At 38.5% G+C, this 11,350-nt stretch overlaps 1 protein-coding gene across 1 annotated transcript; it reads right to left on the bottom strand.

The window, feature by feature from the left end:
* Positions 1–1,500: 1,500 nt before the first annotated feature.
* Positions 1,501–2,436, bottom strand: LOC129641573 (olfactory receptor 6C68-like). The gene has a single exon (XM_055566252.1). It carries the CDS (start codon positions 2,434–2,436, stop codon positions 1,501–1,503), a length of 936 nt encoding a protein of 311 aa, XP_055422227.1.
* Positions 2,437–11,350: the final 8,914 nt, after the last annotated feature.

Raw genomic sequence — 11,350 nt, 5'->3', positions numbered from 1 at the left:
ATATTTTCTTTGCTTTTAAAATCGATGTTATTAGAGTATAATTTATACACAATGAATTGCAACCATTCTAAGTATAAAGGTTGAGAAATTTTGAAAAATACATCTATTTAAATAATCACCACACACCAAGTTGCTAAGACCTATGATAACTGTGTTTAACTTTTTTTTTTCAGTTTTTATTTTTTAACTTATTTACTTTAATTAGAGGGTAATTACTTTACAATATTGTATTGCTTTTGCCATACATCAACATGAATCCGCCACGGGTGTATGCGTGTTCCCAATCCTGAACCCCCCTCCCACCTCCCTCTCCATACCATCCATACAATATACTAATTCATATATATGGAATTTAGAAAGATGGAAGCAATAACTGTGTTTAACTTTATGTGAAGCTGTATCATTTCATGTATGCCCAACAGCACTGCATGATAGTTCCAGTTTCTCTCTGTCCTCGTTATGACTTATATTTGACAATACAGCCTACATTCTAATTGTGACCATTCTAATGAGTGTTAGACTTGTTTCAATTTGAGTATTCTAATGTTAATGATATTGAGCTTCTTTCCATGTGCTAATTAATTTGCTATTCATGCAATTCCTTTGAAAGTGTCTGCTAAATTTTCCTGATAATTTTTATTTATTTGTGCTTTGATAGTAAATTGTTAAGGATGTTTGCATGTGTGATCATGAGGGGTTTTGGCCTACAATTTTAGTCTTATAATTTCTTTGCCTAGTATTTGTATCAGGTTTATATCAACTTCACAAAAGACTAAAAATGTATAATTTCTTCATGTGTTCTGAAACAATATTCATAGAATGCATTATTTATCCCTTTGATGGTATTCATCAACGTCATTTTGAGTCAATATGATTTTGATGTTTTCTTTGGGAAAAGATTTTTAGATATTAATTCAATTTCTAAAATTGAAAAGTATCCATATTTTCTGTTTACTTTTGGGTCACTTCTCAAATTTTATCTTTTAACTAACTATTCTATTTCATCTAAGTTTTGACTATATTGGTTTAACATTCTTCATAATCTTCCCTTATTAATATGTTGATATCTGGAGAATCAACAGATGGATTGTAGCTAGACATATTGTGGTGATGATTTTACCATGTATAAAAATATAAAATCATTCTGTTGTACACTTGAAAGTAATAAATACTGTATATCAATTATAATTCAGTAAAAATGGCTTCCCCCCTATACCAATATTATGAAATGTCTGGGAAAATCACTTAAAGAAGTAAAAGGAATGACTTGATCATGGTAGGTTCTCATTAAAGAATTGTGAGTGAAATATTTTGTTCCTCATAAAGCAATATTCAATAATTAGTTGTTTAGTATATGAATGGAAGGGGAAATTAAAGATTAAATGGTTCTGAGATCAATCTGCTTGGTTATAAGCTAAGAAGTTACAATATAGTTTCTTGGCTTTATGTAAATGATAAGATAGATGTGTATCTTTCAGTTGATTTATCAACATGTTTATTTTACTTTCTTAAGAGAAATGCAGTTTTTTTCAGTGAGTTATTAAAAGCTTGTTTAACTTGCTTATTCCTCAAAGTATATATAAAAGGATTCAGCATTGGTGATATGGAAGAAATAAGCAGTGACACACCTTTGTTAATATTTCCCTCTCTTGCAGATGGTTTGACATAGATGAAGATGCAGCTGCCATAAGAGATGGAAAGTACAATCATGTGGGAAGAACAGGTAGAAAAGGCTTTTTTTCTTTGCTGAAGAGAAGGGAATTTTAGAATAGTCCTTATGATGTATATATAGGAGAAAACTACACATATGAGAGTGATGATGAGGATCAGTACAGAACAGGCTATTACCATCTGCTCAATTAACCATGTGTCTGAGCATGAGATCTTCAGGAGAGGTGATGCATCACAGGCAAAATGATCAATGACGTTAGAATCACAGAATTCCAGATGAAAACCTAAGCTGAGTGGTGGGAGGATAGTCATAAGTGCCACCATCCAGCAGCAGATGATCATTGTTTTGCACAGTTTGTTGCTCATGATTGTCATATAATGCAAGGGTTTGCAGATGGCCACATAGCGATCATATGACATGGTTGCCAAGAGAAAAAATTCAGTTACTCCAAAAAGATATGTAAAAAATAATTGAATCGCACATGCATTATAAGTAATGGTTCTGTCCCCAGTTGATATATTGTATAGGAATCTTGGAATACAGGAGGTTGTAAATGAGATTTCTAAGAAAGAGAAATTTTGGAGGAAAAAATACATGGGTGTTTTAAGGTGAGGATCTACCAATGTTAGGGTAATGATGGTCAGATTTCCAGTTATACTCAAAATGTAGGTGAGAAATAGAAAAATAAAAAGCAAAACTTGCAACTGAGGATCTTCTGTCAGTCCTAGAAGAATGAATACGGTTACAGTGGTGTGGTTTCTCATTATTGACTCCTGGATTTTGCCAAACCTACCTGTAAATGTCAGAGATGTTTGAACTGCAGAATTCAATGACATCAGCCAATAATGAACACTCTGTTGCTTATTTGGCTCATCCAGCATCCATGGTTTTTACTTGTTGATTTGAATGATACATTTCCTATTTTACAGTGAGCTGAGCCACCCAGTCTATTTATACATAATGACCAAAGGAAATTATTTTATAAATGTGAATTTGGAGATCCAACCAGTCCATCCTAAAGGAGATCAGTCCTGGGTATTCATTGGAAAGGCTGATGTTGAAGCTGAAACTCCAATACTTTGGCCACCTGATGTGAAGAGCTGACTCATTTGAAAAGACCCTGATGCTGGGAAAGATTGAGGGCAGGAGGAGAAGGGGATGACAGAGGATGAGATGTTTGGATGGCATCACGGACTCAATGGACATGAGCTTCGGTAAACTCTGGGAGTTGGTGATGGACAGGGAGGCCTGGCGTGCTGTGGTTCATAGGGTCACAAAAAGTTGGACACGACTGAATGACTAAACTGAAGTGAATTTTGAATTACAGTCCAATTTTATATTTTTAGAAGTTTTTTTTTTTTTTTTTTTTAGATTCCAGATATAGTTGACACCATAGGATGTTTTTCTTTCTCTGTTTAACTTATTTCACAAAGCTTTGAACAATGTCTTTCCCATTTTTTTCTCAGCAAGTAAATCCTGTCTTCTGCTACTATTGGTCTAGTCGACTGGGTGAAGTGTCCATAGCTGACAGACCCCCATCACAGACAGGAATATTAATTGAGGCTCAGGGTAGATAAAACTTGATGGAAGACTGATACCCTCTTGGGCAATGCATTGTCATCTGTTGGTGACCATAACTCACAATGCGAATCTCTGTCTTTTTAAAGTCCTTTTTCACCACCAGTAGTTCCCTTCATTGGAGAAGGCAATGGCACCCCACTCCAGTACTCTTGCCTGGAAAATCCCATGGACAGAGGAGCCTGATAGGCTGCAGTCCATGGGGTCGCTAGGAGTCAGACACGACATAGCGACTTCACTTTCACTTTTCACTTTCATGCATTGGAGAAGAAATGGCAACCCACTCCAGTGTTCTTGCCTGGAGAATCCCAGGGACGGGGAAGCCTGGTGGGCTGCTGTCTATGGGGTCGCACAGAGTCAGACACGACTGAAGCGACTTAGCAGCAGCAGCAGCAGTTCCCTTCATATTTGATTCAGTTTTGCTTGGGTCTTAAAACAATTTCATCTTTAAAAATCAATCTTTTGCTTTTATCTGCATTCAGTCTAACATAAGTATTAAATGTTTATTAATGATCATGTATTTAAATTGACTAAAATCTGCCTTAAGAATTTAACTTTCACAAAATATTTTAATTTTGCAAAAGATCAAAAATGAATAAAATCTCTGCTATTGCTGTGTGCAGGTGTGCAGTGGATTTTATTTTTGTGTTTCTTTAGGGATTTTATTTCTGAATATTCAGCAAAAATCCTATTAATGGTTTCTAAGAGCCATCATTCTAGAAAAATGGCTGTGGGTTATTCCTGTCAAATGCTAGTATTAGTATTCATTGCAGTGTTTGGCTATTTAAGTATTACACGGAAGAGAGGGATAAATTGGAAGATTGGGACTGACATAAACGCACCACTATATATAAAATAGATAATGAGCTTGTGCTTGGTTGTGTCCGACTCTTTGTGACCCCATGGACTGTAGCCTGCCAGGGTCCTCTGTCTATGGGGATTATCCAGGCAAGAATACTGGTGTGGGTTGCCATGCCCTCCTCCAGGAGATCTTCCCAATCCAGGGATCAAATCCAGATCTCCCACATTGCAGGCAGATTCTTTACCAACTGAACCACTAGGGAAGCCCAAGAATACTGGAGTTATACTGGAGTTGGTAGACTATCTCTTCTCCAGGTTATCTTCCTGATCCAGGAATTGAACTGGGGTCTTTTTCATTGCAGGCGGATTCTTTACCAGCTGAGCTACCAGGGAAGCCCAGAGAAGTAGTAAGGATTTATTGTATAGCACAGGGAACTCTTCTAAATGCTCTGCAATGGCCTATATGAGCAAATGATCTTAAAAAGTGTGGATATATGTATATGTTTAACTTATTCATTTTGCTGTACAGCAGAAACTAACACAACAATGTAAATAAACTGTACTCCAATAAAAAATTGTTTAAAAGTGAATTAAAAATTCTAACTCTTTGCTTAGAGAAATCTATCATAACATTCCTCATCCACCTCCCACTTTCTGCTAGAATACACATGTACATACTGTGTATATAACTGAAGCAGCAAACATTTTCATACTTACCCTTTAAGCAGTAAATTATTTCATGGCACTTGTTGATAGTTTGTTTGAAGATACACACGCTGAACAGGAATATACCAGAGGAGACGTGTGACTGCTAGGTTTTCTTAGGGAACCACACTCAGCTAGAAAATCCCTGAAAATGCTCAGAGCCCTCCTATACCATACAGAGCTTCCTCTGTGAGAGGCCCTGTGCCATTTTACTCTGAGAATATATGTTCTTCTCTTGCTAGCTAAAAGGAAGTAATGTCTTGTCTAATGGGCTAGGTGTACCATGGGTGACTAAATAATTAGAGATAATTGATCTGCTGAACTTGTTGATCAGGAAAACATATTTGGCACCAAATATTATGGTTAGTTAATTTATGTATCCCATTCATAACAATAGTCAATAGAATCAACAAACAAAAGAGTCCTTAGAGACCCAGGTTTAAAAGTCACTAAGGGATAAAAAGTTTTGGCATCCAACCTCACACAGGCAGCAATGAGGACAGTGCCTTTGAGAACAAAAAAATGCAACAATTTCATTAGACACACCAAGATGGTGCAGGATAATAGAAGTCAAGTGATATACTATTTGATGTTTTCCTTGCAGTAGTAGTAAGGCAATGCAATTGGCATAAGAAGACTTCTGCCACTTTCTTAAGTATCTTATGGATACTATGAAAAATATGAAGGTAGAAAGGAAAAAAAGAATGACATAGAGATTGCCATCACAGATTATTTTACAAAAGTAATGTCAGAGATTTTCCAACTCAAGCATGAGTACATAAGTAAATTTGTAAAAACTATTGTGATCTACCATTTACATGCACTCTATCTTTAATTATCCTCATACAGATATTTTATAGTAATTTTTCATGACAGAATTTATGTAGTTTTAATGTTTTTGATAATAAGTACCATGAGTTTGGAAACGTCTATTGTTTATATTTCTTCTTTTTATAATAAAAAATGTTGCTCTAAGTTTTAATATATCTTTATACATGTGATTGCTTATGTACACAAGACCAAAGGAGGCATTCTTAGTTTTAGGTAGAAAAGTTTTTATATTTGCATAGTTTTTGATATATATTCCACACTAGATGTATTAAAAATATATTTGGTCTCAATCTCAGAGAAGAAATCTCTAGAATGAATGTGATTAGATAGATGATCTTCATAGTTTTTTTAAAAAAGTCTTAGCATCTTTGTACCAGAAAGAGTTATCTTCAACTACACAAAAATAGATGATTAATAGAGAGTTCAGTTCATAATTTTGTTTTCCTTAGTCTAATTAGACTTCCTTAGTCTAATATCTATAGAGGACCCTGGGAAGAATTGCTTCCAATAATGATTATAGGAATCAGAGAATCAAAAACCAATACTGCTATAGCAACAGACTATTGAGAGGGTGTGTGACTTTAAGAAAAAAGCCAGCAATGTGCACTTACCTCATTGAATGCTTTCTTATTTGTATACTCCAGCTACTATCACTTCTTTGCTTTTTTTTTTTTTTTTTTACATTTTATAAAGCACACTGTTAATTTATTGTCAATATTTATTGAGAACCTACTCTATATTCTGTGCCCTCTATCTCTTCAGGTTGAGGTGACTTTGGCTGAAAATGAAAGCCTACTTTTATGCAAATGCAGGGCATACGGCATTGTGATGACTCAGCTAAAGGGCATCAGAGAGACATTGTCCAGCTTTGGGGACAACAGCTTTCATTTACGGCACATGAAAAAATTTAGTCAAATGATGGGCAGATCATTCAGGTGCCTTGACTAGGAATAGTAGACATAGGGTGTATACTCCTGTGACTTGACTTTGAATTACGCATATACAATCATGGGAGTTGTAAATAAATCCATTTTTCTCGGGAAAGGTTGAAGTGAAATTCAATATTTATAGGAGTTTGTGTGCTAAACAAAATTTTATATTAAGTGGCAAAGCAATTTAGTTCCCCATATGTGATAAAACATTGAAGTGGTTCTAACTTTAGTTGTCAGGGGAAGTGTGTAATTTCCTCAGTTCTGTCTCATCACAACAAAAATTTGAAGTGATGGACCAGCATTACAGCCCTTGGACAGACCGTGTCACAGCTCTCGGATAGATCAATGTTATAGCTCCGTGTTACAGCTCAGTTTAATTTAGAAAATAAAGGAAAATACATCCTTGAGGCATTAGGGCATGCCGACCCATAAGACATGAAGAAGAGAGAGACAGAGAGCATGTGCATGCAAGAGAGCGAGACTGACCCAAAAGACTTGAAGAATAGAGAGAGAGTGTGTGAGAGAGAGAGCGCCCATGAGGGAGAGAGTGGAAGAGAGCAGGAGATAAACCTCTGGTGCTTTGGCTCCTCTTTTTATATGTTTTTTTCTCCTGCCCTGGGTCTGCCCTATGCAAATTGTGCTAGCCAGGAGTGCTGTTTGTTCTACCTGATGTCCTAACTCCAGTCCTTCGGTCTTCCTTTGTTCTATTTTTGCAGGCTTTTCCCTTCCTTGTCTTTTAGCCACTGCCATTCTGGACTCTTTTTTTCCTATTCTGACTACCTAACATTCCCCTCTCAGGAGATGAGAGGCCCAATTCTTTGGGATTAGGGGTGTCGAGGTCTTTCTGGCTACTTCCTGCTGAACTGGGATGGCAAGGGGCATTGGGCCTCCCCTTCTTGCTAGTCTCAGTCCTCAGAGTCCTTGTAGTGGTGTCCTTCTAAGAGTGAGTGATATTTTCTGTGGTTAGCTGTAGTTCTGCATATCCTTGTTGAACTGGCACTTTATGTTGTAGCTTGTTGACCTGGGCAGAAACAAAACCGGTTAGACAATTGATAGTACATGGAGCAATCATTAGCAGCATCAATATGATGATAACAAGCACTAGTAGGGGCATTAGTCAACTCCAAATTTCCGTCACCAGGAGGATCCCCCAAAGAGAGATTGTAGCAACCCTGAGAACTCTCCAGCTCATTCTTTGAGGTCCAGAGGGTCTGAATGTTTTTCTTGAGGACTGTGAGACTTTCTTTAACTTAGCTGGAGGTATTTACCCAGAAAACAACATGTCTCATTCAAGATGGCTCAAGTTCCTCCTTGTTCAGGGATCAGAAGATTTATCTCCTGTCTGTTTTGGAGTGCAACCCCTGCCAAGCTGTGTTGGCTCTTTAGAGCTGTCCTGAGGAATCTTATCCCCAGAAACTTGATTTTGGGGGTGTTCATTAAAATGGCACTCATCTGTAGTTCTGAATAGATATCTGCGATCTCCCAGAGGCTCACAGGTGTATCAAGTATCCTCTTCTGTTTTCTTTCACAGCTTGACTTGTGAGTTGTAAATACAGGAGTCATGTCCTGGTACCTAGACTGCTGTGGGGGTAGAAAGTATTACAGGGTAGGGGCCCTTCCATTGGGCTGGAGTTGAGCCTTTGGGGACCCATCTTTCCAGACTTTAATTAGGACTTGGTACCTGGAGCATATAGCGGTGACTCTTTAGAATCTTTTGGGTCCTGGTTGACACCCCACAAGCGTATATTCTGTTGAGATTGCCCAATGGCCATGGTATAAGACCAGAGGGTCTGAGCCTCTGGATCTAGGAAGAGGTCATTGACATAAACAAAAGGTCTCCCATATAGCATCTATAAGGACGAAGACCAACCTATTTCTTAGTGGCTATATGGGTGCGGAGGACATTGGTAAAGCCTCCTTCCATCCCAGGGAAGTCTCTGGGTTATCTTTTTTATCGCTGATTTTAAGAATTGGTTGGCTCTTTCTACTTTTCCTGAAGACAGAGGCCTCCAGCACAATGGAGATAATAAGTAATGCCTAATGCTTTAGAGACCCCTTGGGTGACCTTAGAAGTAAATGATGTCCCATTGTCACTATGTAATGACCTGGGCAGACCAAATCTCAGAATGATTTCTTGGAGTAGTTTTTTTTTTTTTTTTTTTTTTTTTTACCATCTCCTCAGCTTTTTCATTCTGGGTGGGAAAGTCTTCAATCCATCCTGTGAATGTATCTATCATGACTAATAGGTACTTATACATTTGAGAAACTGGCATCTGGGTGAAGTCCATCTGCCAGTCTTGTCCTGGGTAGGTCCCACGTGGTTGGATAGGCTGGGCCAGCTGGGGTCTTCAAGCTCCTTTGGGGTTGTTTAATTGGGAAGTGGGACAAGAGGAGACCACTTGCCTTACAGTCATTTGGAGGCATGTTCCTCTGAAGGACCTTTTTAGTAATCTTTGGAGGGCCTCTTCCCCTAAATGAATGGTGGCATGTAAAGAGTTAACCAAATTCCACTGGAGGTTCTCAGGTAGAAAAAAGAGTCCCTCCTTTTGGAACAACCCCGTATGATCTTCTTTCTTTTTTTTTTCAGTTTGAACTTAATTTTATTCACCATTTGCTTTCATCTCAGATGTTTTTAAATTTCTTCAGTATTGATATAAATCTAGCAGAATTATGTTCAGTCTACTAAAGGTACAAATTAGGTATAAATTAGAAGTTTATTATTTCCTTTTTATTTTCTTTAACTTTTAAAAATTGAAGCATAGTTAATTTACAATGTTGCATTAGTTTCAGGTATACAAAAAAGTGGTTCGATTATAATTAATTAGTTTTTTTAATGTCCCAACTTTCTGTTCTTAGTTTCTGTAATGTTCTTGTTGCTGTAGTTATAAATTCTTATTTATTCAATATGACAGTGTCTGCCTTATAATTGGAATGTGGATCTTTTACATTAGTGTAATTGATACGGTTGGATTTAAATCTATCATTGTATTATTTGTTTTCTATTTAAATAATTTCTTTTTTTCAATTCCATGCAATTTTTATTGAGGGTTTTTTTTTTTTTTTTTTTTTTAAACCTGAAACCCTCACTCTTAGCTTTGAGTCTCACCTTCAGTATATGAAGGAGTTTCTGGGAAATTGGTCTATGGTGGCAATCCTTATTAGATCATTGTTCTGTAATGCTGGTCTCTTAGCTGCCTAATCAGCTGCTTGGTTCCCTTGTGCCACTTCCGTGATCTCTTTTAGTTGTCCTTTACAGTGGGAGACTGAAACCTCAGTGGGCAGATGGACTGCCTCCAAGATTCTAAGGATTTGATCACCATATTTGATTGGGGACCCTCGGGTTGTCAAGTGGCCTCTTTCTTTCCAAATAGCAGCATGTGCATGTAGCACCAGAAAGGCATACTTGAAATCAATGTAATTGGCTACTCTTTTTCCTTTTTCCAGCTCTAAAGTTCAAGTCGGGGCTATGAGCTCAGCTAATTGGGCTGAAGTACCTGGTGGCAAAGGTTTAGCCTCTGTGGTCTCAAAATTGTAGATTACTGTATATTTGTCTCTTCTTTTTCCATCCAAGACAAAGCTGCTTTCATCAGTGTACCATATTTCCTCAGGATTGGTCAGAGGATCTTCCGACAATCCCTCTCAGGGTTTTGTTCAGTGGCCCAAGGTTTTTAGGCAAGAGTAAAAGGGGAGAGAGCCCTTGGGGGTAGGCAGGAGGGTGGCTGGGTTAAGAATCTCACAAGGGTATATAGTGAGGCCTGGATTTTCCATCAGCACTAGATATCTGAGGATTTTTTGATCAGACATCCATAAATGGCCTCTCCAGTTTAGGAGTTGTTTCACTTGGTGACTAGTAAAAATAGTCAGTTTGCCCTTAAAAGAGAGTTTTAAAGCATCTTCCATCAGGACTGCAATAGCTGCAAGATTTCAAAGGCAGGGAGCAATTTCTTCCCAATAAGGGAGGACAGTCAGGGACCGCTAGAAACTGGTGGGAAAATATTTGTCTATCCCAGCAACAAGTGCTCAGGTGAATCTTTTTGTAAATGTTTTTCCTGTAGCACCCAAAATGGTATAGGTTTGGGAGGAGAAGGCTCCGGAGTAGGAGGTCAGGACAGAGTAGGTAGCCTGTGTGCCTACCAAGAAATTCTTGGACCTACCTGCCACATCCAGTTGCACCCTTCACTCCAGTCCCATGATGGTTATCTGTGACAGGCGGGTTGGCTGGAGCGGGCCGCTTCAGTCCTGTTGAACCATCGTGAGGGAAAGCTTGGCGCTTGATTTTGAGGCTCTTGGGTCCCAAGGGCAGAGTGCCGCCCAGTGTCCCAGTTGTGGTATTTGTAGCAAGCCATTTTAGGAGACTTGTCACAGGTGTGGACACTCTTTGACCCAATGCCCCGCCTGTCTACAGATTAGGCATTTGCCTCGTGCTTTGTCCTTCAAGGACTTGGGGTTTGCCATAGCACTTCTCTGGAGGGCGGCCAGCATCTGGGCATGCCTTGTCTCTTTCTTTTTCTCCCTCTCCTGGGCCTCCCTTTCCTGTTCTCTGTTACAAAAGGTATTGGTGGCTGGCTGGACCATCTCATCTAAAGAGGCAGCAGGGTCCTGCTGCTGTAGCTGTTATAACTTTATCTTGATGTCTGATGCACATTGGGGCAGGAATTTGTCCTTTAAAGTCACCTACACCTTGTAAGAGTCTAAGTCCAGATTAGTAAAGTTTTGGAAGGTCTCTTTTAGCCTTTCCAGAAAGGCAATGGGGTTCTCATTGGGCTCCTGAGTTATTGCTGAGACTGGGCACAGTCCCACAAGTAAAAGGCTTCCTTCTATTTCCATGGGT

This window comes from Bubalus kerabau, chromosome 1 (assembly GCF_029407905.1).
Source record: "Bubalus kerabau isolate K-KA32 ecotype Philippines breed swamp buffalo chromosome 1, PCC_UOA_SB_1v2, whole genome shotgun sequence".
Taxonomy (NCBI): Eukaryota; Metazoa; Chordata; class Mammalia; order Artiodactyla; family Bovidae; genus Bubalus; species Bubalus kerabau.
Note: the sequence above shows the minus strand (reverse complement) of the source record. Positions and strands in the feature narration are given on the sequence as shown.

Coding starts and splice junctions, on each gene's coding strand:
- LOC129641573 (XM_055566252.1), bottom strand. CDS start 2,436: ATGAGAAACCACACCACTGTAACCGTATTCATTCTTCTAGGACTGACA.